The sequence below is a fragment of the Myotis daubentonii genome, chromosome 1 (assembly GCF_963259705.1).
Source record: "Myotis daubentonii chromosome 1, mMyoDau2.1, whole genome shotgun sequence".
In the NCBI taxonomy this organism is placed as follows: domain Eukaryota; kingdom Metazoa; phylum Chordata; class Mammalia; order Chiroptera; family Vespertilionidae; genus Myotis; species Myotis daubentonii.
The window spans coordinates 149,882,012-149,909,744 of record NC_081840.1 but is presented as its reverse complement, the minus strand read 5'-3'; the positions used below and the strand labels follow the sequence as shown (position 1 = coordinate 149,909,744).

At 42.2% G+C, this 27,733-nt stretch overlaps 1 protein-coding gene across 1 annotated transcript in view; it reads right to left on the bottom strand.

The window, feature by feature from the left end:
* ENPEP (glutamyl aminopeptidase) overlaps window positions 1-25,639 on the bottom strand; it is a 96,344-nt gene extending 70,705 nt beyond the window's left edge. Inside the window, exons 1-3 of the mRNA XM_059662513.1 lie at window positions 24,708-25,639; window positions 8,003-8,144; window positions 4,137-4,268 (exon numbers count right to left, since the gene is read on the bottom strand). Coding sequence (XP_059518496.1) covers window positions 4,137-4,268; window positions 8,003-8,144; window positions 24,708-25,387 — 954 coding nt within the window. The 5' untranslated portion in view covers window positions 25,388-25,639. The remainder of the gene's footprint in view (window positions 1-4,136; window positions 4,269-8,002; window positions 8,145-24,707) is intronic.
* Between the last annotated feature and the right edge of the window lie 2,094 nt (window positions 25,640-27,733).

Sequence of the window (27,733 nt, the reverse complement as noted above, 5' to 3'; positions counted from 1 at the left end):
CACTGTTGCTAAATTACTGTAAGTTACTCTTCAAGTTATTCTGTGTTTTTTTCAGGATTGAATCAAAATGTAATTCATCTAACATTCTAAAAAGGAAATATGCAGAGTTAAAATACTTCTGAGCTACTTTCCAACTCAGTTACCTTTTTTCTTGACAATATTTAAGGACAAGGTCATCTAATATAATTTTTTCTCATGAGCAACAAGGACATTTTAACATAATGAATGGGTCAACTACTACTATCGGCTATGCTCTGTCCAAGTAAATAATTAAAAAGATCACAGGTTTTTGCCAGAGGAAAAACTCTGTCTTCTCTGCATGGGGCAGAGGAAGGGGCACCTACTCTACTCAGCTCCACATCTCACTTTCAACGAGTTTTCTCAACTCGAGTCTCTGGTAAGTATCCAAAGACAGTCTGGCTTTCTGTTCATCTCTTATCAAATAGATGACTAGAAAGTAACACAATATGACAGTATTATCTTCATTTCCCACCCAAAAGAGGAAAACTTCACTGATTTAAGATAGAATGTTATACAGTCAGCTTTGAAAGAAGACGCATTTAAGAACTATTTACCACTTAAGGAAACCAAGATGGCGGCATAGGTAAACACCTGAAAATGCTGCCTTAAACAACCACTTCAAAAATACAACTAAAAGACAAAACAGACATCATTCAGAACCACAGGAAGGCTGGCTGAGTGGAAATTCTACAACTAAAAGGAAAGAGAGAAGCACACTGAGACTCAGAGGAGTTGCGGAAGTAAAGTGCAGAGGTACAGAGGCACACGTGGAAATGGCTGGCAACTGAGGACACAGTTGTCTTTTTCAATCGGGAGGGAGTCTCAAGCTCCCGACTGCTCTGAACTCCAGTTCTGGGCGAGTCTCTGGGGACCCAGACTCATATGGGAAGAAACTGGACTGTCTGGCATCGGTCGGAACTTGAGGGAGGCTTTCACTCAGAGGTGCTTGCAGTGATTACCGGGACACTGAGACCCGGGGCCTCTTAGGGTAGGACTGAGGATCAGCCATAGCTGTTTGCTCCGCCCTGTTGATTCCGTGAGACCCCGCCCCACCCAAGCTGTGTGCAGAGGCTTTTGCATATGAATGGCCTGGCCCTTGGTAATCTGAAAATTACCTAACAAACTGCAGCTGGGTCAGAGAGACCCAGAACTTCCAAAAGAAGGCCCAAGGCCCCACAGCAGCTTGCATTGCTTCACAGCTGGACCTCATCTGGGCACCTCCAAACCCCAAACAAAGAAGAGGAATCTGCAGATCTCTCCATAGCTCCTGCTGGGTAGCCTCAGGAAGAGGCTAAATTAGCACCTTCTTAGAGATCCAAGAGCCAGTGTACCCAGTGGTCAGAGTGGGACCATCCAGATTACAACTCCTCAGATCCATAAGGGACATACTTAGGGGGCAGACTCAGTGAGCACCAAAGCCCCACTGAAGCAAGTCTTGCCCCAGAAGGGTGTCTCCAGCACAGAAGTTCTCCCACTGTAGACACAGCTGATTCTCACAGCCAGATGGCATGGAGGTCAATTCCTCCCAGTGATACCTACAACAATGAAGGTTTAACTACAACAAGACTGCGCACAAAGCCCACAAATGGGTGCACCAAGAGTGTCCACCTCAGGTAATTGGGGAGGCTGAGCCCCTGAGCCCTATAGGACACCTAGCACAGAAAGCCACTCTATCAACACAGGGAACCATAAAAAATGCAGAGACAAAGTAACAGGTCACCAATGACAGAAATGGAGGAAAACAAACTACAGGATATAGAGTTCAAAACCACACTTCTAAGGTTTTTCAAGAATTTTCTAGAAACCACTGATAAATTTAGTGAGACCCTCAAGAAATCTAGTGAGACCCTCGAGGTTATGAAAAAGGACCAACTAGAAATTAAGCATACACTGACTGAAATAAAGAATATTATACAGAGTTCCAGACTAGCAGACTAGAGGATCGCAAGAATAAAGTCAACGGTTTGAAATACGAAGAAGCAAAAAGCAACCAACCCAAAAAACAAAAAGAAAAAAGAATCCAAAAATATGAAGATAGTGTAAGGAGCCTCTGGGTCAACTTCAAGTGTACCAACATCTGAATTATGGGGGTACCAGAAGAAGAGAGAGAGCAAGATATTGAAAACCTATTTGAAGAAATAATGACAGAAAACTTCCCATACCTGGTGAAAGAAATAGATTTACAAGTCCAGGAAGCACAGAGAACCCCAAACAAATGGAATCCAAAGAGGACCACACCAAGACACATCATAATTAAAATGCCAAGAGCAAAAGTCAAAGAGAGAATCTTAAAAGCAGCAAGAGAAAAACAGTCAGTTACCTACAGGGAGTACCCATACGACTGTCAGCTGATTTCTCAACAGAAACTTTGCAGGCCAGAAGGGAGTGGCAAGAAATATTCAAAGTGATGAATGCCCAGAACCTACAACCAAGATTACTTTATCCAGCAAAGCTATCATTCAGAATCGAAGGTCAGATAAAGAGCTTCACTGATAAGAAAAAGCTAAAGGAGTTCATCACCACCAAACCAGTATTATATGGAATGCTGAAAGGTATCCTTTAAGAAGAGGAAGAAGAAGAAAAAGGTAAAGATACAAATTATGAACAACAAATACATATCTATCAACAAGTGAATCTAAGAATCAAGTGAATAAATAATCTGATGAACAGAGTAAAGTGGTGATTATAATAGAATCAGGGACATAGAAAGGGAATGGACTGACTATTCTCGGGGGGGAAGGGGTGTGGGGGTGCAGGAAGAGTCTGGACAAAAATCATACACCTATGGATGAGGACAGTGGGGTGGGGGGTTTAAGAGCAGAGGGTGGGGTGGGAACCGAACAACTGTAATAATCTGAACAATAAAGGTTTAATTTTAGAGAGAAAAAAAAGAACTATTTACCACTTAAAAGATATTTGGGGACCTTTTCCAAACTAGATTTTCCATGACATCCTTCCAAATTCTTTACATAGTGAAACCCATCATTAGAGCTCAGCTCACTAACTTATACAGGCTCTAATGGCTCCCCCAGCTGGTATAGCTACACAGTAATATTATCTCTTAGCCAATGGGAGTGTTCTTTACTATTTTTGAAGGGAGCATCATAGCAACATATGTGGTAAAGGAAAGACAAAAGTTGGATGTAGACAACCCCTTTGAAAAATGAATATTCCTCCATTTGCTATAATTTGGATACAGTATAGGCAGCATACTGAAAACCTAGCTTTAGGATATCTCAGTATCAACCCCTACTGTACTAACATTAAGGTAAATTTCCCTGGGAGCTAGTTTTACAGTAAATAGAGAAATCCAATCCTTTCTTCAAGTGATAGCCAGGGAGGTAAAGATATTTTCAGAATATCATATTTCAGAAGGCATAGCAGGCACAGTATTTGAGGAAGATTTGAGGATTTTGAGTCTTCACCACTTGCCTATTGAGTGATCTTGAACAATTTACTTAAAATTATTAAATTTTAATTCTCTCATCTTTAAAATGAGGTGATAATTTCTTCCTTATAAAATGACATCAAAAATTATGAGAATATATATTATTATGTAGCACAAAGGCACAGATGTGGAATGATAGGCCTAGTTTTTAGGACAGAAGCAAAACGGGGGCCTCCAAAATGAGAAAAATGATTAGGTAAAAGTATTAGGTTTTTTAAAAGAGAAGTGTTGAATTAGTTACCTTGATTAAAAATAAGCTTAGTATTTATACTTTCTTACACTTTAATAAAATGCTGACTGACGCTTATGCTACAGAAATGGCCCCAGCAACCTCTCACTGCTAGCCACTCAAAGGGTTTTGGCCTACCTCTGGCTTCCTCCTCCCTCTCTGGACCGTCTGGGGCCCCATCCAAACACAGATACGCAACCATTTTACTAAACTGGGCAATAAACTGAGGCTACCCACTTCGATGTCTGTTGTGTTTGTCTATTTTTCACCCGTATCCTTTTAGTTTACATTGTTCTATGTTCAGGGTACCATCAATCTCGCAGACCTGGGTAACTTTTCTAGTCTGTCACGTGGAAAAAAAAAAAAAACTCAAAAAAATAGAAACTGAATCACAAGGGCACAAGTGATAATTTTTTTTAAAACTATAATGTGACTCACAGGTATTCCCCTCTTCGATGTTCTCTTTATGGGGTGAAATTGATGCACAGCAAAGCACACCAGGTAAGTGCTCATGGGGACAGACTTCTGGAAAATTGTTCGTTTCCATTTGTCATCCACTGACTCTTCTTTCTGTTGAAAACAAAAGATAATATTTTATCTATCATAAGGTCAATCACGTACAAGGACAAATGATTGCTCCGAACTTGACTTTCTACTCAGAAGTCCTTGTCAAGGCTTAGGGGTAAAATTTCTTTTTAGGGGTAAAATAGTGTTGAAAAGGCTGTAGGAAAATGTATTTATTTTCATCACTGTGAAAGAGTGATTGAACCGTACACTGTATAAAGCTTCTCAGGGAATACAATTCTGACTGTGATATAAACTGGACAGGAGTTAGTTATCTTTCGACATAAAGCACACAATCCTGACCATAATATTTTTTAAAATCCTTATTGTTGAAAGTATTCATATGTCCCCCTTTTTTCCCCAATGACCATAATACTAAGGAGATACTGTGATTCTTTAAAGAAGATAAGGCTAGTGCCCAAAGCCTTGCACAGAGGAAGAACTAAGTAGGTATTTGCTGATTTGTGCATGTGCAGGAGGGCAATAGCTGTACCAGGCACAGCAGCATGTTGGGTTCTCTTGTCCATGTCTGGTTGTCTACAACAAAGGCCCAAGGTATGGTCACTAAAGTCACTGCCCCACTGTGGGGAGAAAGAAGGATTCCATTGCTTGGTGCAGCTACTGATCCCATCTGTCTGGTTTTCTCTCCATGCCAGCTTTGCTTCCCCCACTGCCAATCACCAGTCCTAATACTCCATCTATGAATACTTGCCCAACTCCTGCTACCCATTGTTTAAACATTCCCACATGTCCTTCAGCCACACAGTAAGTCACAGGCCAGTGAGAAGCTTTATAAAGGGATTAAGCAAAGGAGGCTGAAGTAGAATTGATGTGTCGTTCACAAGGCAAGTGTGTGTACACATGTGCATTGGAGCTCCAGGGAAGTAATATGCTCTGCAATAAAAACCTACTGGCATTAGTTTTGATCTCCTAATGATTCAGAATAGTCTCTTCTTTCCAGGATTTCCAGAAGCATATTCTGCAAAAGTAAAAGGTCACATGGGGAGGTCTTCAGCAGGTTACTAAAGTTGGCATTCTTTTTCCTCCCACTTTCACCTTCCACCTCCCATGCCAAGACATTCTAATAACATTTTATTCTGATCCAGTCTTCTGCATTGGCGTCTCATACGTTAAGTTTATCCTGTCCTCTTTCTTCTCCAATCAAAACTCAATTGCTCAGGTGCCTGACACTGGAAGAAAAGTTGATAAACTAATTCAAACTGGGGCATAGATAGCTGGTGGCAGTTCACTTTTTAATCCTCTTAAGATTTTGTTTTAGTTTGTTCTTGTGGCTTTTTTGAGGAATCAACATTAATAAAAGAGAAAAATGGTAATTGGCGTACGTGCTACCCTTTTTGTTGGCTAATCAGGGCTATATGCAAATTAACTGCCAACTAAGATTGGCAGTTAACTGCCAACAAGATGGTGGTTAATTTGCATATGTAGGCACAATGCAGGGAGGTTAAAGGGAAAGCAGGAAGAAGCCCCCTGCCACTGACAGTGATCGGAAACCCAGGGGGGAGCTAAGAGCTGGGGGGCAGGACAAAGGGGGCCCCGGGGCCGCCTTTGCCCTGCCCCCCAGCCATGATCAGAGAATCAGGCGCCTTTTCCGCCCTGGCCAGTGATAGCAGGAAGCAGGGGTGGAGCCAGCGATGGGAGCTGGGCACGGTCGAAGCTGGCAGTCCCGGGAGCTAGGGGCCCCTTGCCTGGGCCTAAAGCGGAGCCCACGATCGCGGGGCCGCTGCAGCTGGGGGTCCCTGCTGCCCGAGCTGGACGCCTAGGCCAGAGGCGTTAGGCCTGGGCCGGGGCGGAGCCTGCAACCGCGGGGAGCTGGGGGTCCCCTGCCCAGGCCTAACACCTCTGCCGGAGGCCTCAGGCCTGGTCAAGGGGCCGATCTGGTGATTGGTGATCGAGGGTGATGAGGGTCAACTCCTCTGGCCGGGGCATCAGGCTTGGGCGGGGGGCGGAGCCGGGGATTGGGGGGATATGATGGTCCCCTTGCCCAGGCCTGAAGCCTGGGTCAGAGGCGTCAGGCTTGCGCGGGGGGTGGAGCAAGCAATCAGAGGGAGATGGGGGTCCCTGCCCAGGCATGATTCCTGGGCCAGAGGCCTCAGGCCTGGGCGGGGGCCATAGCCAGTGATCGGGGGGAGATGGGGGTCCCCTGTCCAAGCCTGACACCTCTGGTGGAGGCGTCAGGCCTGGGCAAGGGGCCGATCAGGCGATCAGAGGATGATGGGGGTCTACGCCTCTGGCCGAGGCATCAGGCCTGGGTGGGGGCCAGAGCCAGTGATGGGGGGAAATGAGGGTCTCCTGCCCAGGCCTGACACCTCTGTCAGAGGCGTCAGGCCTGGGCAAGGGGCCGATCCTGTGATTGGAGGGTGATGGGGGTCAACGCCTGAGGGCTCCCAATATGTGAGAGGGGGCAGGCTGGGCTAAGGGACACCCCCCCCCAACACTCAGTGCATGAATTTCGTGCACCGGGCCCCTAGTATTTATAATAAAGATGGATAAATTTCAGTGGTGATATCTCAAATAGTAGACCAGAAGGATGGGGGATATAATTTGGACAGGTTGTCTTTTTGATACTAAGTAGGTGAAAATTATATCTAAGGACAAGCTTGACCCTTTTACATGTCAAACGTTTAAGATATAATATACCTCAACTTTAAGGTAATAATATTTTATCTTTTTTACTATGTTTTTATTGATTTTTTGGAGAGAGAGGATGGGAGAGGGATAGAGAGATAGAAACATCAATGAGATAGATACATCAATTGGCTGCCTTCTGCATGTCCCCTTCTGGGGATCAAGCCTGTAACCCAGGCATGTGCTCTGACCAGGAATCGAACCAGTGACCTTCTGGTTCATGGGTGGATGCTCAATCACTGAGCCACACCAGCTGGACTAAGGTAATGACATTTTGGTTAACTACATTACCCATTATGGGGATAAGGAGCAAGAACAGAGGAAAGAATCTTATGTTAATAACTAGAGGCCCAGTGCATGAATTCATACATGGGTGGGGTCCCTCGGCCTGTCTGGTGATCAGGGCCTATCTCACCCATTCCCGATTGGGCCAATGGGGGTCGGGAGGTTGGCCAGCCAGCTTGCCGGGGGGAGGGACCACGGGAGGTTGGCTGTGGGAGGATCTGCCCCCTGGTGGTCAGTGCATCATCATAGCAACCAGTCATAATGGTCGCTCAGGCTTTTGTATATATAGATTATACAAACAGGACTTGTTGTAGCCTATTTTTTAAACGTTTAAAGAGCATGTCTAATACACCAGAAAATCTATGGGTACGCTGTTCTCTGGGATTGGATTCTGCACACCAATACTTAAGTGATGATATTTTGCAGTATTTCTATTTTAAAAGCTGAATTTATATTCAAATACAAACCAAGAATAGTGATGAGGCCCTTGAATATTTTTCAGTCTTCAATTCCTTTATTTTTCCATTAATTTGTCATTCTTTCAGTAAAGCAGAGCCCAGCTGGTATATGCCTACTGTATTCTCTCTAACTTAGAAAACCCAGTGTGGCTTTTTGACTGGACTGTGACCTCCTGCGATAAAGACTTCTAGGAATTCAAAGGAAATGTATTCTGACACCTCTAAATAAGCCACTGGAGCACATTTAATTTTAGAATTCAGCAGTGTTCTTTCATAGCAAATCAGGTAACTTACCTGATATTTTAAACTAACTATATTCATAAACAAACAATTTCTAAAAAAAATACTCACCTCCACCGGCATATTTGAAAGTGCCTGATAGTCTTTGGGGTGGACGATAGATATTGTATAAGTTGCCTTTTTGTTGGGCTCATCAAAACAAGGGAAGGATTTCCTGGCATCTGTTGGTTCATGATCAGTGGCTGCTATGCTCCTTGAAAACAAATACACACACACACAAAATCCATGTTGTCTCTTCTGACAGCCCCTCTCTTCTATCCCTACAGAAAACAATCAACTGTGTAATTATAACCGTTACATTTCTTAAAATGAGTCTCCATCCACACTCAGGTATTTTGGTGCCATAATGAAAAATATGTGAACTGTGGATGAGCAAAAATAAACCCAATTATGAGCTATCACTCTCTTCACCACAGAGTTGTCGAACAACAAGTAGATCAGCGGTTCTCAACCTGTGGGTCGGGACCCCTTTGGCGGTTGAACGACCCTTTCACGGGGGTCGCCTAAGACCATCCTGCATATCAGATATTTACATTACGATTCATAACAGTAGCAACATGACAGTTATGAAGTAGCAACGAAAATAATTTTATGGTTGGGTCACAACATGAGGAACTGTATTTAAAGGGCCAGAAGGTTGAGAACCACTGAAGTAGATAATCACAAAACCAACTCCGGGCTTGTCCGGAACTGCCCCTGTGAGAGGGAGCAGCTGTGTTCCCTCACAGAGCAGAGGAGCATGTTCCAGAGTCCCAGCTCCTGTCCCTAATGGCACATTCTTTCTTATTTATGTTACTCAAGGGACGAAACCCAGTTTCATTTCCCTGCAAAGGAAGGCTCTGAGTAATCTGCCAGGTGAAGCAACCTTTGGCCAAGTTTAAAGCCCAGTTTTGAGAAGAGCATTTTTTTAAAAATATATTTTATTGATTTTTCACAGAGAGGAAGGGAGAGAGATAGAGAGCCAGAAACATCGATGAGAGAGAAACATCGATCAGCTGCCTCCTGCACATCTCCCACTGGGGATGTGCCCGCAACCCAGGTACATGCCCCCGACCGGAATCGAACCTGGGACCCCTCAGTCCGCAGGCCGACGCTCTATCCACTGAGCCAAACCGGCCTCGGCGAGAAGAGCATTTTTTATGGCTCTAACTTAGCATATGCTTACGTAAGCAAAAATCTTTACATTTAATGTTTCCATCACTTCAAAGTGGAAGTAGTTTTTCTGAGCAATTGCTCAAAAAAAGAACAAAAAACAATGAATATATAATTGTTATGTGTGGTCATATCAGAGTAAGATAGTATTATTGTATTACTGATGGGAAGAGTAAGCAAAGTAAAAAATATAAAAGAAAGGACAAAAATGTTGGCTTATATTCATTAATAATTTGTGTAAGGGAAATATTTTGTTCTTTGAGATCCTCAGGGATTAAGGAAGGAATATCACAAAGATTACCAAGCTAAATTATTAGATCATTTATTCATCCAACAAATACACACACACACACACACACACACACACACTGACACACACACTTGCTAGGCATTATTCTATGTGCTGAGAAAATAACAATGAATAAATAAAATAAATACATAGATATACAAATAGATAACTGAATAAGTAAATAAATAAATTAGGAGCATCATGGGAGCTCTATACAAAATTAAAAAGGGAGTGACAGAGAATGATTCGGGAAAAGTGGTGAGCAACATTAAATATAGCAGTCAAGGACAATCTCTTAGAGAAGGTGATGGTTTGTTGAAATCTAAATGATGAGGAAAAACCAAAACAGGAGAAGATTAAGGAAAATGTGTGCTAGCAGAGAGTGCACAACCTCTAAGGTGGAAAATAACTTAATGTGGTCGAGAACCTGAAAGGTGTTCAGTGTGGCTGAAGTATAGTGAACCAGAGAGACTGGGAAAAGGAGTTTCAAGAGCAGAGACCACAGTAAGGGTCTGAATTTCATTTGGGTTCAAGGGTGTATTTTTAAAAATATATTCTTATTAATTTCAGAGAGGAAGGGAGACCAAGAGAGAGATAGAAACATCAATGATGAGAGAGAATCATTGATTGGCTGCCCCCCGCACACCTCAACTTCCCAGTGTTGGGCCCACAACCTGAGCATATGCCCTGACCGGGAATCAAAATGACCTCCTGGTTCATAGGTCAAAGCTCAACCACTGACCCATGCTGTCTGGGCAAGGATTATTATATACATTAATTTACTTTAAAAATACTATGTCTTAGCGTCGGCCTGCAGACTGAAGGGTCCCAGTTTTGATTCTGGTCAAAGGCACATGCCCCAGTTGCGGGCTCGATCCCCAGTAGGGGGAGTGCAGGAGGCAGCCAGTCAATGATGCTCTCTCATCACTGATGTTTCTGTCTCTCTCCCTCTCCCTTCCTCTCTGAAATCAATAAAAATATATTTAAAAAAATACTATGTCATAGCTCAACATCCATCTATAAGAAATTAAAATATTTTTTAATTTCTTTTAAAAATTTCTCAGGATATAAAAATGACTTGATAAAAACTCAGCCAAGAAAACTAACCTATGTAAGAAATACAACCAGAAAAGTGTCTGTCTGGAGAGGCTGTTGACTCAGGAAGGGAACTTTCTGGGACAATTGAAAAAAATCTTTATCTTGATAGAAGTGTGGATAACAAAGATCATAATTCATTGAATTGTGCCTATTTGATTTGTGCATTTGATGTATACAGATTTCTCTAAAAATAACTGTAAATCAATATTGAGCTCTAGTAAGTAGTTTTGTGTTGTTGCAGGGTGTGGGTTAGCAATTCAGGAACAACCTTCTCTATATGCTTGCTTGAGCCAATAAAAAAAAGTAATGGAAAGCAGCTTTCTCACTATTGGGGAAGAGAATTCTAAATTTGTAAAGAGGGAAGTTTAGAATATATCCTTGGTATCCAAATTTAGAATTCTAAATTTGTAAAGGGGGAAGTTTAGAATATATAAATGCAGGTTTGGGATAAATGCAATGATTTTTATCTAGATAAAGTAGATAGATATAAAAATACACAGAGACATATATTTCCTAGCTTTGTCTGCTGAGTAGGACTGGATGCAATGACAAGCATGTAGCAATGAACACAATTACCATATTTTTCCATGTATAAGACATCCCCCACTTTTCCAAACCAAAATTAAGAAATCAATATTTTAAATATTTTGCTGGTTTTCCTCTTAAGGCCTTCTTTTTTTTGGCATCTTAAAAAGTTGTTCTTCCTGTTTTCTCCACTGTCTGATTATATACTCAGTGGGAAGAGGTCCAAATTCTCTCTGTAGCTCTATTTCCATGCTCTTTTGCATAGCTGATTACACTCAGTTTGAATTTTGCAGAGTAAGACAATTGCTTACCGGTATTTATCTTTCTATTTTTTGACATCTTTATGGGCTCAGAAAGCTCGGGTCCCTGTTGCATCTGCACACTCTCCACCTCCACCTCCACCTCCAATTATGGCATCAGTTAACATCAGTAACAATAAGGCTCATGATTGGAGGAAGCCTGTTTGACAAGGTATGGGCAGTTACGCACCCACTCAGCTCCCTCTTCGGCTGACTTCTGTGTATAAGATGTCCCTCGATTTTCAGTCTAACAATTTTAGAAAAAAAATAGCGTCTTATACACAGAAAAATATGGTAATTCCCAGATGATCATTTTTAAATATCACTCTCCACTCAAAGGAACCAGGACTCCTTAGAGAAATGGCTGATTCCAGGGTGGGGTCAGGAAAAGTCCAAGATAATCCTGGAGCATCTCGGTGTGCCAAAAAGTAAGGAAGTTCTCAAAGAATCATGGGAACAAGTTACAAAGACACAGGAGTCTGCTTGAGGGGACTACCACTAGCCAAATCTGGGAGAACTGGAACATCAGAATAAACGATGGAATTATAACTCATTGAATGAAATAAAAATCCATGAATCCTTACTCTGATAAAAATGAATGAATAACCCTAGCTGGTTTGGCTCAGTGGATACAGTGTTGGGTCGCAGACTGAAGGGTCATGGGTTCAATTCTGGTCAAGAGCAAGTACCTAGGTTTTAGGCTCTATGCACTGCCCAGCCCCCTGTCAGGGCGCTTGTGGAAGGCATCCAATCTATGTGTCTCTCTCACATAGATGTTTCTCTCTATCTCTCCCCCTCCCTTTCACCCTCTCTAAAAATTAACCAAAAAACAAAACAGCCCTGACCGGTTTGGCTCAGTGGATAGAGCGTTGGCCTGCGGACTGAAGGGTCCCAGGTTCGATTCTGGTCAAGGGCACATCCCCAGTGGGGGGCGTACAGAAGGCAGCTGATCGATGTTTCTCTCTCATCTAGGTTTCTAACTCTCTCTCCCTCTCCCTTCCTCTCTGTAAAAAATCAATAAAATATTGCCGGGAGCTGGTCCATCCTTGCTGTTTCAAGGGACCTGGCATATATGGCATATGGTTCTTAATATGTTTGCTCACCTTCTTGGTGCTGTGTTTTAACCAAGGTCACCTCTCCGAGAAAGGTTGTTTCCCCACGTAGGAATTTTTCCCTGAAGTCAGGGAGGGGATGCCTCTCCTAGAAAGGTTGTTTCCCCAGGTAGGAATTTTTCCCTGAAGTCAGGGAGGGGATGAAACTCCTCAACTAAGTGCCAGGCGGGTAATTAATCACTTTAACTACGAACAATCATGCTTAAGCTACATAATCTTTACTCCCTGGAATGGAGATAAGAAACGCCCTAACCTTTGTAATAGAGATTGATAGGATTGAATCAGCTGGTATAAATACAGATGTAACAAGACAGAAAGAGACAGAACTGAGAAGAGAGAACCTACAGACAGAACCTACACAGAACCTACAGACAGAAGAACTTCGCTGGAGAGAACATGGCAAAAGATCCTGGACTGAACCTGACTACAGAAATATGGCAAGAGAACCTGACTAGAACTTGGTGACCGAACATGGCTGGAGATCTCAGACAGAACCTGGCTGGAGAACCTGGACAGAACATGGCCACAGAACCTGGCTGGAGATCCGAAGCAGAACCTCTCTGGAGATCCAGACCAGAACTTGGCTGGAGATCCTGGCTAGAGATCCTGGCTAGGCTGCTGATCAACTGAACACTGTCTCCGAGTCTTTCCCTCTTCGCCGACTCTGTCCACACCTTTGGGGACCCCTGGACCCGCTGGGGCTGGGCCCCGGCAAAATATATATATATATATATATATATATATATATATATATATATATCCTAATATATAAACAAAACAAATATATATATATATATCCTAATATACAAAAAGCCAGGGGCTGTCACGACCGAAACAACCAGACCAATGACCGAACAGCAGGCTGTGTGGGGTGACAAGGCCAGCAGGGGGGTTAGTGAGGGACAACCAAACGACTGAACAGCAGGCTGTGTGGGGCAAACCAGGCCAGCAGGAGGGGCAGTTAGGGTCGACCAGGCCAGCAGAGGGGCAGTGAGGGACGAGCAGGCCGGCAGGCAGGTGAGCAGTTAGGAGCCAGTGGTCCTGGATTGTGAGAGGGATGTCTGTCCCTGGGATTGGGCCTAAACCAGCAGTTGGACATCCCCCGAGGGGTCCTGGATTGGAAAGGGTGCAGGCTGGGCTGAGGGGACTCCCCCCCCTTCCCTGTGCATGAATTTCATGCACCAGGCCTCTAGTGTATATATATATGCATATATATATATATATCAGGTTGTGAAAGACAAAGAAAGACCAAGGGACTGTTCAGTTTAAAGGAGTCTAAAGAGGAATGACACTAAAAGCAATAATGAATCTGGACTGTAAAAAAATAGCTCAAAAGGACATTTTGTGGTTAAATGATTAAGTTTAATTATGACTGTGGATTAGGTGATTATATTATATCAATATTAAATTTCCTGGTTTTGATAACTGCATTGTGGTTGTTGGAGAACATGTACTTAAGAAATATATACTGAATGTACTTAAGAAATATATACTGAATGCTGAGGTAAAGGGAAACAGTGTTTCAATATATGAGAGAGAGAGAGAGAGAGAGAGAGAGAGAGAGAGAGAGAGAGAGAGAGATTGAAGGGGGAAGGGAGAGAGAGGAAATAGGACAAAATGTAAACCATTGGTGAGTCTGGTTAAAGTGTTTCTAGGAGTTCATTGTACTATTTATGTAACTTTTCTGTAAGTTTGAAATTATTTCAAAATAAAAAGTTACTCAGAAAAGTCTCAGCCAAGAATTTACTCTTCAATAAGTAATTACTGATGAGTTTCCGTGATCATAATTTAACTAGTGCACTGAAATTCTAACACCGTGCAGATTACAGCGAATTGCAAATACACCAGGATTAAAGAAACCTGTACACCTTGCTGGGGTACTAAGGTTTTCTAGTCAGCTGCACCAAGCTCCAATCCCATGTTTGTCAGCTGCCCCTTTCTTCTGAATTCTTCTGGCTTCTGGTTTCTTCCAGAGGCAGAGAGAGGAAAAACCAAAGTCACTCTGCAAGGATGTTGCAGCTTAGTCTCACCTCAGAAATAAACCAGCTAACTAATTTTGGGAATATAAATTGTGTGTGTGTGTGTGTGTGTGTGTGTGTGTGTGTGTGTGTGTACACGCTTCTGTGTGTGGAAGGTGAGGGTGCGGAGGGTGTTGAATTACATGTTCCTAAGTAATAGCCACGGGGTAAGTTTTCAACCACTTTACCAGTCTCAGCTCTATGCCTCAGGGCCCAAGAAAACGAAGAATTTTCAATCCTTTCCCCATCTTTCTTTAAAAGAGGTTGTGCTTGAAAACTCAGAGATCCTGTACTTTAAAAATGAACCGAACAGTGTTGGAAATGTCTCTGTGTGGTGCGTTTGCTGGTCCTGTCAGTGAATGTTAATCACGGCAAACCCATGCAGCTACAGTAATCTGGACTTACATTGGTGTAGGCCAAGTGACACGAATTACCAAGAAGAGTTACAAAATGTGCCCTGTTATTTCTAAATTGTAGAACCAATATGATTGTATGGGGGAAATTCTCTTCTAAGAGTAAAACTTCCTAGATTCTAATCAGTCTTTAGCCCCTAATGTGTACCTGCACAAATTACAAAACCTACCATTCTCGGTGCCCTCATCTATGAAAGCTGGTTACCAAAGCACATCAGGCCTCTTCCTAGGGCTGGGAGGAGACAGAGGGGTAGGTCATGTGTAGTCATATTTGAAACTCTCTTAAAATTTGCATAATGGGATAGGATACACCTCATTCTATTTTCTTAAATTCTGTAAAGCTAGCTATGCTTCTTTTCTCCTTTTCTTTCTTTCTTTTTTTCTTTCTTTCTTTCTTTCTTTCTTTCTTTCTTTCTTTCTTTCTTTCTTTCTTTCTTTCTTTCTTTCTTTCTTTCTTTCTTTCCTTCTCTCTTTTCTTTCTTTCTTTTCTTTCTCACATAGCATATGCAACTTTAATCAACCAAAAGAAAAAGTCCCAAATGTATTTGCCACCACTTGGTGGAGACATCAACACTTCATTCACATATCTTACAAAAAAAGGACATTCTAAGATTGACAACACTGTGAATCCAGTATTCAGACCATGTAGGCTCCACTTGATTGGTTAAGATCCTTCCATCCTGCGCCACACCAGATGCCTAGGCCCCCAAAACAGCTTTGCACAGAGTGCTCCCAAGTAAAGGTCTGTAACCAACCCGAATCAGGAAGCAGAGTCCCAACCAGGCTGCCATCATAGGTCCAGGCTTAGGTGAGCCTGATTCTGCTTTATGATGTAGCACCTTCCACACCAACAGACTTCAAAATTCATTCAGACACAAATATCTGTACTGGAACAATTTTTTTTTAATTTGTGTGTAAATACTATAGGAGATATAACAATTTTTTAAAATAACATTTTTCTCATGAACTCCTGTATGACTCAAAAGCTCCAATTTAAATATGCTAAATTCACCTGGTTGGCATGCCTTGGTGTTAACCTATGAACCAGTAAGTCACAGTTCGATTCCTGGTCAGGGCACATGCCTGGGTTGTGGGCTGTGCAGGAGGCAGCCAATCAATGATTCTCTCTCAACATTGATGTTTCTATCTCTCTCTCCCTCTCCCTTCCTCTCTGAAATCAATTATATATATGTTAAATTCCATCCAAAGTTACTAAAGTTTTGTGTATATATGCAAATTTGAAAAGGAAGCATATGAGAGAGCAGTACAAAACAATTTTAGACTACAACTTCTTTGGGGAGGTTTCATTCAGTGATTAAACTTTCCTTTTTACAATCAGCTGAATTGTGTTGCAAATTAATGCGGAAAGCCAGGCTAATAACACAGTATGTTCAAAAGTGACTGCTGGGTCTGTTCTGAAAAATTACCATGCCAGGCAAAGGCGCTGAGGTAAACCACTTTCCCATGGGGCCTTGCTATGCTCTGTTAATAAGCCCCTTTCGAGGCCCAGCACATTAAAAATATAATTCTATGTAGCTTATTAATTTATAAAAGGGAAGAACACCCCTCTGACTTCTCTGAGTAAGTCACATCAACGTGACTTTAGAGAAAGCTGAAGAGAGAGGAAGTGATGATGCAATTCACTCTGAATCAACTTTTAAAAATTGAAAAAACAACAACACACTACTATCCCATAAGTCATCTGGTAGACTATTTCCAAGGAAGACTCTCAGGCTATATTCAGCAATTTGATGACTTAATCTAGCAAAATAAATAGCAAGGTCTAGGTCAGTGATGGCGAACCTTTTGAGCTCGGCATGTCAGCATTTTGAAAAACCCTAACTTAACTCTGGTGCCGTGTCACATATAGAAATTTTTTGATATTTGCAACCATGGTAAAACAAAGACTTATATTTTTGATATTTATTTTATATATTTAAATGCCATTTAACAAAGAAAAATCAACCAAAAAAATGAGTTCGCGTGTCACCTCTGACACGCATGTCATAGGTTCACCATCACTGGTGTAGGTAAAAACCTTAAACAAAAGGCTTCTGGAGAAACCAAGATGGCAGCATAGGTAAACACCAGAGATTGCTGCCTCGCACAACCACTTCAAAAATACAACTAAAAGACGGAACGGACATCACCCAGAACCACAGGAAGGCTGGCTGAGTGGAAATTCTACAACTAGAAGGAAAGAGAAAAGCATACCGAGACTCAGAGGAGATGCGGTGCGATGCGGAAGTAAAATACTAAGGTGTGGAGGTGCATGTGGAGCAGGCTGGTGGCTGAGGGCACGGTTGTCTTTTTCAATCGGGAGGGAGTCTCAGGCTCTGAGCTCCAGTTCTGGGCGAGTCTCTGGGGACCCAGACTCAAACAGGAGAAGCGGGACTATCTGGCATCAGTCAGAACTCAAGGGCAGCTTTCTCTCCGAGGTACTTGCAGCAATTGCTGGGACACTAAGAAGCAGAGCCTCTGAAGGCAGGACTGAGAGCAGCCATAACTGCTCCCTCCGCCCGCCCTGTTGATCCCCTGGCACCCACCCCATCCAAGCCTTGAACACCGGCATTTGCTGGATAGCCTCAGGCAGAGGCTAGATTAGCACCTCCCTAGAGATCAGGACAGAAGTTCTCCCACTGCAGACACAGCTGATTCTCACAGCCCATTGGCCTGGAGGTCAAACTCCCCTCCCCCCCCAGTGTTACCTACTACAATTAAGGCTTAACTACAACAAGACTGTGCACAAAGAGCACAAGGGGGTGCACCAATAAAGCATAAAGAATGCGGAGACAAAGAAACAGGACACAAATGACAGAAATGGAGGAAAGCAAACTGCTGGATAGAGAGTTCAAAACCACACTTTTAAGGTGTTTCAAGAACTGTCTAGAAGCCGCCGATAAATTTAGTAAGGCCCTCGAAAAGACTAGTGAGACCCTCGATGTTGTGATAAAGGACCAACTAGAAATTAAGCATACACTGACTGACATAAAGAATATTATACAGAATCCCAACAGCAGACCAGAGGAGCACAAGAATCAAGTCAAAGATTTGAAATGCGAAGAAGCAAAAAACACCCAACCGGAAAAGCAAAATGAAAAAAGAATCCAAAAATACGAAGATAGTGTAAGGAGCCTCTGGGACAGCTTCAAGCGCACCAACATCCGAATTATAGGGGTGCCAGAAGAAGAGAGAGAGCAAGATATTGAAAACCTATTTGAAGAAATAATGACAGAAAACTTCCCCTACCTGGTGAAAGAAATAGACTTACAAGTCCAGGAAGCACAGAGAACCCTAAACAAAAGGAATCCAAAGAGGACCACACCAAGACACATCATAATTAAAATGCCAAGAGCAAAAGAGAAAGAGAGACTCTTAAAAGCAGCAAGAGAAAGAAAGTCAGTTACATACAAGGGCGTACCCATAGGACTGTCAGCTGATTTCTCAACAGAAACTTTGCAAGCCAGAAGGGAGTGGCAAGAAATATTCAAAGTGATGAATACCAAGAACCTACAACCAAGATTACTTTATCCAGCAAAGCTATCATTCAGAACTGAAGGTCAGATAAAGAGCTTCACAGATAAGGAAAAGCTAAAGGAGTTTATCACCACCAAACCAATATTATATGAAATGCTGAAAGGTATCCTTTAAGAAGAGGAAGAAGAAGAAAAAGGTAAAAATACAAATTATAAACAACAAATACACATCTATCAACAAGTGAATCTAAAAATCAAGGGAATACATAATCTGATGAACAGAATGAACTGGTGATTATAATAGAATCAGGCGCATAGAAAGGGAATGGACTGACTATTCTTGGGGGGGAAAGGGGTGTGGGAGATGCGGGAAGAGACTGGACAAAGATCGTGCACCTATGGATGAGGACAGGGGGTGAGGAGTAAGGGCGGAGGCTGGGGTGGGAACTGGGTGGAGGGGAGTTATGGGGGGATAAAAGAGGAACAAATGTAATAATCTGAACAATAAAGATTTAATTATAAAGAAAATAAACTATAGTTCCAAAAAGAATAAAATGAAAAATAAAATAAAATACTCTGGAGATGCTAAAAAAAAACAACCAAAAAACAACAACAAAAAAAACACACAAAAGGCTCTGACACAAGTGGGGCAGCCAAGGTTGCTACGTGTCAGTGCAGACCAAAGTGAGTGTTCCACACGTAAGAAGGGAAGTTGATCCGTGCAAAACAGCCCATCCCACTTATTCAGATTCCAACATGCTTTTGGTGGTTTGAATGAAACCGTTAATTAGTTACCTTTATCTTCCAATTATCTTTCCCTATGTAGCAGACATGCAAGGCCAAGTAAATGTTTCATTGCTCCTAAAATAAATTACTAAGCTTCCTGCAACAAGTAAACAAGACCAAAAAAATCAATTCTTCATTGATAATGGATATGCTGATAGCTCGACATAGCGATCTAAGAATATAATGAATAAACTGACATACACATCCACGCATGTGGGAATGTACCAAACACACTGACCTAAGACCATCCCACTGATTTCCTTTTTTACCATATTTCCACTTAACTCCTAAATCTTTATCACAAGCCTTCACCTTGTGCTACAGATTTATTTATCCAAATGCCTCCTAGACATCTTCCTAGATGTCTGATAGGCATTCAACACACCTGACACTGAACTTAAGACCTTCCCTTCTCAGTCTGGTTCTTCTCTTCTAAATAATGTGTGGCTATTGTTAAGATCATGTATCTGGGACATCTAGGCCCATAAGTTTACCTTAACCCTCTGCATAGTCAGTTTGCAAATCCTAATTCCTTTCCTCCAAACTGCCTTCTCCATTGTGTCATCTTCTGTCTATCTTGAAGCCACTGCCCTACCTGATCTTCATCTCTTTCCTGGGTCATTGCACTGTCGCCCATATACCCATGTATGGATTTGGCTCTTTCCTTCACCATCCACTTCCAAATGGTGACCAGTTAATTTTTCCTGCATAATGCCTTTCATCCGCTATCCTTCCTTTCCTTTCTCGTGGGTTTTCCAGAGTTATCTCTAGCTAACCCCTTCCTATAAACCTCTCCCACAAACTAATTTTCTCCCCACTCTGCTCTTCTGACTTGGTGCCTTTCCTTTTTACTTGCTTTTTACCTTCTCAGTTTGCCTATTAAAATCCCACCATACTGTAAAAGTCAGTGTCAATCCTACCAATGTTCTGAGGACGATCCAGAAAACTCAAACTGGAAACCATCTGTCCTCCTTTTAAATCCTTGTAATTTCTATCAATTCCAATCATCTCAGTCCTTAAAGCATAAAGACCATGTTCCTAAATTTACAAAGAAAATATATACCAATTCCACTTCCCTTCAACAAGCTGGGCAGGAAACAAACAAGGAAAGTTTCCGCCCTGATTTGGAAGGCACAGATGTCATTGGTGGAAGCTGGACTCCTTCATGGGAAAGGGCCGTAGCCATGCGGCCTGGCCCCGCTTGTCACCAGAGGACATTAGGAGTGGAGGAGCCAGTGTGAACTGTTCCCATATATTCATCCCATAATATTGGAGTGTTCAGTGTGTGCCAGACAGTGAACAAGAGAGGCTTGGCTTACTCTCAGAGACCCACGGAAGACAGTCACATAAGGTAGGGAAATCACACGATGGCAGTCTCTGGAAATTCTTATGGACACTGTTAGAAGAAAGCCTCTGAAAGTCTCACCATTAAAAAAACACACAAGAAATCCTATTGTATTTAATATTATTGCCCAAACTAATTTGGCCACAGTATCCCTCCCCTACTTTTGTCCTGGCAAAATCTATTGCTATCCCATGCAGCTAGAGTTTTGTGCGACACACTTTGGGAAATGCTATGTAAGATTAGTTTAAATGCCGAGAAAGAAATGCTCAACTTGGGAGAGAAAAAAAATATATTGAGTAGAGGGGACTCTGGGAAAAGAACAACTGAAAAGAGTGTGGGGGTTCGGGTGGTGTGGGCAGGGAAACATTTCAAAAGTTTCAATCCTTCTTAAGTGTTTTTTTCTCAGACCTTAAGAGAGTAGTAGGAAAAGTGACTTTTAAATTTTCCACACGTTCTCCTCCTAAGCCTTACTACAAGTCTGTCCCCAGCAAGGTGACAGCTGGACATAGAGAACTCTAAGCTGGCTGGCCCTTCTTCTACAACTCTCCTTTACCTTAGCATTTTGAGGGAAAGAAGCTACTGAGTTCATTCATGTTTAGTTTGCATTATGGCTGCAACAATAATATCCCAAACTGTTAATACTCAATCCTGGAGTTAAATTTTACATTAAGGCAAAAAAAGTCAGAGAATATGATTTTGATTGCATAAAGTGTATTACTACAGTGGTGCTTTAAATTGCAGGAGCTTCGAATATTACAAAGCTCAGTCTATAATGTGAAAGCATGGTGTTGCTCCAATGAATTCACTCTTGCCGTCCTTATATGGACAGTGATGGGAACCCCCAGAGGCCTGCATTGTCCAAAGGCTTAAAAGAAATGCATTTTTTTCTCGTATGTCTGAGATATTTCCTAACAAGCCAAACCAAAAGTATTCCATTGAGCCTAAATGAAGTTATTGAGTATGTGCCAGGGCTATTCCAAAGCGTGTATGCAGTGCACAACTGGCAGCATCCTGTGTAATATGAGAGCCTCAAAAGCTACCAATGAAAACAAACTCAGGAAGACCAATCTTCCCTGAGAACCTAGCAGCACAGGCCTTCCTCACCAATCTTGCGACAGCATGGTGTTTGCTGCCCAACAATTAATACAACTGAGTTTCCAAATGTCAGCTCTCACACATATATTTTATGGTAACATTAACTGGTGCGGTAAAATAATCCAAAGAATCAGAGTAATATATATTTTAGTATACAGTGTGTGGTTTTCTTAAATATATTTATATTGATTTCAGAGAGGGAGAGAAATACCGATGAGAATCATTGATCAGCTGCCTCCCGCACGCCCCCTACTGGGGATCGAGCCTGCAACCCAGGCATGTGCCCCTGATCAGAATTGAACCCGGGACCTCTCAGTCTGCAGGGCAACTCTCTATCCACAGTGTGTGTCTTTTTAATTTATGAAATAGGTAACAGAAATTTATTAATGGAACCTTGTTTCATATTTTTTTGGCCTTCCTATAATGTATAGAATTTTTATGAAATATTTTGATGGCTTTAACTGGATGAAATTTCTATTATTTTCACAACCTAGGAAGCAGTTTTAAAGTCTGAGAAATAGTAATTTTAAAGCTTTGACTCAATTTATACTAAAGAATTTTTAGTATCTCTTGAAGGCGGAATAGTATGCCTTTTCCTCCACCAAAGTGCAAACACTTTAAAAAATTATGTTACTGTTAGTGTGGCTCAGAAAAGTAGGTACTTTCATGCATTGTTGGTGGAAATGTAATTTGGGACATACTTTTTGAAAGCTGGTTTGGAGACACACATAAATACATATGTGCATGCACGCGTCATATATATGTGTGTCATATATATGTGTGTACTAGTATATATATGTATATATACACAAGTGCATGCATTTATACATATGTAGTTTGGACTATTTTCCTAAAGAAATCTTAGAAAATATTATACATTATTATAGAGATGTTCATTACATTTTTACAGGTGTTTCTAGGTAAAACATAGGAGCAACTTAAATGCTCAGGCTAAATGGAACAATTGAATAAATTATATTCATACAATGAACTACTATGTATCCATTAAATCATATGGAAGAATAGCAAATAACTTGTTAAAGTGTTGATATATCCTAAAGGCTATTGCATAATGCTGTGCACAGCATAATAATGCCATGTTTATGTGTCCAGGAAAAAAATGCTAAAAGAATATTTGCCTAAATATTAACAATGACTATACTTGAGCGATGGACTTATAAATGGATTTTTATATTTTCCTATAAAATGTTCCCTTGTCTTCCAAGTTTTCTGTGGCAATGTGTATTTATACTATGTTCTTTTCTGACTTTTTTATAGTAATAAAATTCTGGAAACAACTCAAATGTGCATCAGGGAATTGGTTTTAAAAAATAGTGCATTCGTGCAGGGGAATATTGTACCATTTGAAAAATCTGACTCTTAAAAATATTTAAGAATGAATAAGAAATGCTTATAATAAGTTAAAAAGGTATATAGATGGATTGCCATTTTGATCGCCTAGAAAAATGTTAGAATTACATTAACATGTTAATGGGGTTACCAATGAATGGTGGAAGTATTTATTGGTTCTTTTGATTTTCCTTTTTAATAATTTTCTATGCATTCAACATATGTAATTTTTATAAACAGAAAAATGTAAACAATAAAGAAGTTTGTTTGGTTACTATTAAGATACACCATCTATAGGAGCATGATGCCTTCACACTGGCATCTCTACCCAATGTATCAGTGCACTACACAGTAAGATAGGGATATTTAAATATTTTATTTTAGTACTTGGGTCTCTCTGACAAACAGAAAGAATTTTGGGCAAAATGTTCGCTTTGCCCTATAAGATACTTAGAACAACATGGGAAAGGGGTGTACAGTGATCTGGCCCCAGGTTCACATTTCTGAACTGTGATACTACGGTTTCTTACTCATTTACCTGTTCAGAATCTAAGTAGGCAAAGGTCAAAGCAGTTTCAAGTTCAGTGACACTTCAGGTGTGGCCTTCCTCCTTGATACAAGGGCCACACCCACAGTGTGAAGGTTTTTTAAGATCATTGAGTTTATACCTTTAATACAACTCCAGTGGCAGCCCTGATTGATTGTCAAGGCAAGAAACATCTTTGTTGGACTCAGGAAATGAAGTTGTATACACACACACACACACACACACACACACACACACACACACACTTGGAAGACTGTGGGGAAGAAAATGTTTTTATGTCCTTAATTATATATCTTTAATGTTGCAAAAAGCTTATAAGGCATTCCCATGCATATTGCATCATGGGCAATAAGTCCAAAGATGTATCTATGTGCTGCCACTGATGTGTGGACTCGGTATTTATTGAAAGCTTATCTGTAAATGATTCTGGCTAAAGAGATAAAGGACACAGTCCTGCCTTCATTCCTAGATGGAGTCACAAAAGACAACTCCATGAATTTTACATACTCTTTCCATGTCTTTTCTCTAGTAAAATTGTCAAAATTATAATTGACATGTACTGACTTTCACTTAAATTGAGTGTAATAGCATTTTAAAGGTTCTGTTTAAAAATCATCGCCATGGGACCCACGAATATCGCCAGTGAAATTTGCCAAATACATGTATTTCAAAAATCTGAGTTAGTTTCTACTAAATATTAAGGACCGGGCCCTGGCCGGTGTGGCTCAGTGATAGAGCATCGGCCGGAGAGCAAGGGTCGCGGGTTCGATTCAGGTCAAGAGCAGGTACCTGGGTTTCGGGTTCCCCTCCCCGACTGGGGCCAGTGCAGAAGGCAACTTGTGACTGTGGCGGCTCTCACATCGATGTTTCTCTCTCTTCTCTCCCCCCTCCCTTCCAATTCCTCCAAAATCAATGGAAAAAAATATCCTCCAGTGAGGTTTAACAGAAATAAAATAATAAAAAGGACACGGTTTAGCATATAATAGTTTTTCCAAAGGAACAAAAGCCTTACACTGATTTTTCTTTTTTTTTACACTCTGTGCAGTTCACTCAAAACTTTCAAATGTTATGATTCTGAACAGACCCCAGGGCAAGACTTCGTGCCTCCCACAAAAACAGGCAGCGTGGACGCCAAGGATACACAGCAGACCAACGAACGAATGAAAAGGTGGAAAGCGAAAAAGAAAGAAAAAAAGAAACGGAAAGCAAGCATGTGAAATGAGGCGACAGAGAGCAAAAATTAATATTTACTTGATCTGCCCGTTCTCCACGTAGGTCGTCCTATAAAAGCCCACGAGCGAGCCGTTCAGCTGGCCGGCGAACTCCAGGGTCAGGCGGTAGACGCCGTCGCGGGTCGGGGCCAGCTCTGTGTCGGCCTCCACCACCACGTACTCCTGCTTTCGGTACTCGAAGCAGCGCTGCACTCGCACCGCCGCCCCCGAGGGCCCGCGCAGCACGGGGAGCCGGCTGATCTTGGTCTCGCGGAGGTGCAGCCACAGGTGCCGGGTGGGCGCGCTCACGTTGATGGCGATGGTCACGGTGCCCGTGTACGTGTCCTGCTCCAGCACCGGCTTCACCTCCAGGTCGTAGTGCACCGGGCTGATGGAGTCCGGGAGCCTGAAGTTCTTCCAGCCCCCACTCTCATCCTCGCTGGCGGGGCAGACGCCCTGGTCCTGCGGAGGGCCCGAGGTGGGAGGCCCCTGGGTGGGGGGCCCCTGGGTGGGGGGCCCCTGGGTGGGGGGCCCCTGGGTGGGGGGCCCCTGGGTGGGGGGCCCCTGGGTGGGGGCGTTTTCCGCGGGGTTACACGATCTGGTCAAGCCAACAGCGAGTCCGACGATCAAGCCTACGCCCACCACCACCGCGCAGATGATGGCCACATGTTTCCCTCTAATGCAGTATCTCTTGGAGTCGTCTCCCTCCGCAAAGTTCATCGTTGTTTCCAAAGACAAAGGCTGCTCCCGAAAGGATGTTAAAACTAACTGGCGGACGTCAGCAGACTTCCTTTAAAAAAAAAAAAAATGGGGGGAATGCCCTGGTTTGGGCAGCCTGTTTTCACTTTCCCCACACCTCTCTCTGGCTTCTCTCCCTGCACGTTTCCCCCAGCCACTCAAGGATGAATGCGGAGGAGGGATGGGGTGGGAGAGGAGCTGAGCGGGCGGGAGAGGACTGACGAGAAAATTGTCCCCGCTGCCTTATAAACAGTGCACCCCCACCCCACCCCTCGGGCGCTGGAGGGAGTTAAATATAAAACAGGACTTAGCTTATCAGGCAGCAGGAGGATGGTCCTTTGCCAAAGCTCTGTCAGCAGCTTTCTGGAGAACATTTGGGAAAGGGGTGTGCTGGCCATAGAAAAACTCAACCTTTGTCACCGGGTCTCTGCCTTCTTCCTGCTGTGCTCACGGTCTCTCCCTTCACCGAAGGGCTTCTTGAATTTCAGCTATTTTATCAGGTAGCTTGCCAAAGAAGCCAAGTGTTTTCTTTTCATTCTTTTCCTCATGTAATGTAAACATTCAGGTCCTGTCTTTTGCCAAAATTCATGTCCTGGAATCGGATGCTCAGAGCGATGCATAGATTCAAGGACCCCTTGGGGACTCAGTGAGTATTTGATGAACGGGCGAGTTAGTAAAGCAGAGCCAGGTAGCCCTCAATGAGTACAGTGGATGCTGGATGGAAGAGAAGGGGAGACGTGAAGAAATCAGCCAAAGCAGTCCTGGGCTTGAAAAGCCCAAGAGAGGGAAGGGGAAAGGATTGGAAAGTCAGAACTCTAAGGAAGGTAAACTTGTTAGATAATCGTGTCAGATTAGATACTTGAACTGGATTAGATAAATTTATCTCTGCACTTTGCCTCCAAGGGAGATGTGCTTTAGATTTGGATGTGGTAGATCACATTTGGAACAGATTCTGATGGGAAAGGAGGCCTGTTGGGAGACTCATTATTGCTTCTGAATGATAAGGTCACAAAATGACCTCCTTGTTAAAATGTAGGCACCTGAGCCTTCTCTATTAGTAGTGATACAATGATAATTATAAAAATTTTGGAAACTTTCTATATGCTAGGTACTATACAAGAACTTCATGGAAGTTATTTAAATCTTTCCAACAACTCTATAAGAGTGGTACTATTATGTTGCCTATTTTAAAAATGAGAAGACTGATATTTAAGAAGGTTAAGTCATTTGCTCCTTTGCTTCAATCGGTGGTGTGACAAGGAAAAAAAAAAAAAAAAAGAAGGTTAAGTCATTTGCTTAAGGTCATACAACTGATAAATAGCAGAATTAAGGTTGGAACCCAGGTTGTCTGAATCCAAAGCCCATATATCTAACTCACTGCCTCCATTCTCTGAAGAGGAGAAATGTTTAACAGGGAGAAACGTTTAAAGGGTAAGTAACTATGAAAAACTTGATCAATATTTCCCAAAGTGCAATCCATGGATATTAATAGATATACTTATATTGGGGGCAAAAATAAAATAATGGGGACCAGCTATGCTTATGGGAAATATTAATCATGCTCTATCAACCATGATTGCCTTGTTCTGGTTAAAGAAAGGACATTCTAGCCTTAGCTGGTTTGGCTCAGTGGATAGAAGGGTCCTGTGGACTGAAGGGTCCTGGGTTCGATTCCTGTCAAGGGCACATACCCAGATTGCTGGCTTGACCTCCAGTAGGTGACGTGCAAGAGGCAGCCAATCAATGATTCTCTCTCATCATTGATGTTTCTATCTCTCCCTCTCCCTTCCTCTCTGAAATCAATAAAAATATATTTTTTTTAAAAAGAAAGGACATTCTAACTTGGCTGGAAGTTGTATGTCCCCAGGAACTTGGACCTGGGAGTCAACCTTGGACCTAGCAATCAACCTTGGAACCATTCTCATTCAAGAACTGCTTATTATCCTGGAAAGATTAACAACCTTGTTGCCCAAACGATGGAGTCCCACTCCAGCCTCCCACTTCCCCATACCTGTAATCCCTACTTCCCCATGTAATCTTTGTCCTGCCCTATATAAGCAGCTGGATTATGGGGGGCTGCAGAGCAGAATTTAGTGGATGACCTGCTGCTTTCACATATTACTGGCAGTATTTAAATAAATGCTCATATATGATTCAACCCTGTCTTTGCTTAATTGGCTCAAGTAGTGACAGGCAGCATGGACCCATTGGTTGTCCGATTACACTTACAGAGCAAGCAATGCTGGGTTAGAAAAAGTTATTAAGTTCTATCACTACCTTTCATTCTCTCAGAGCCTCCAGATGGTATTACACATACTGTGAATGTCC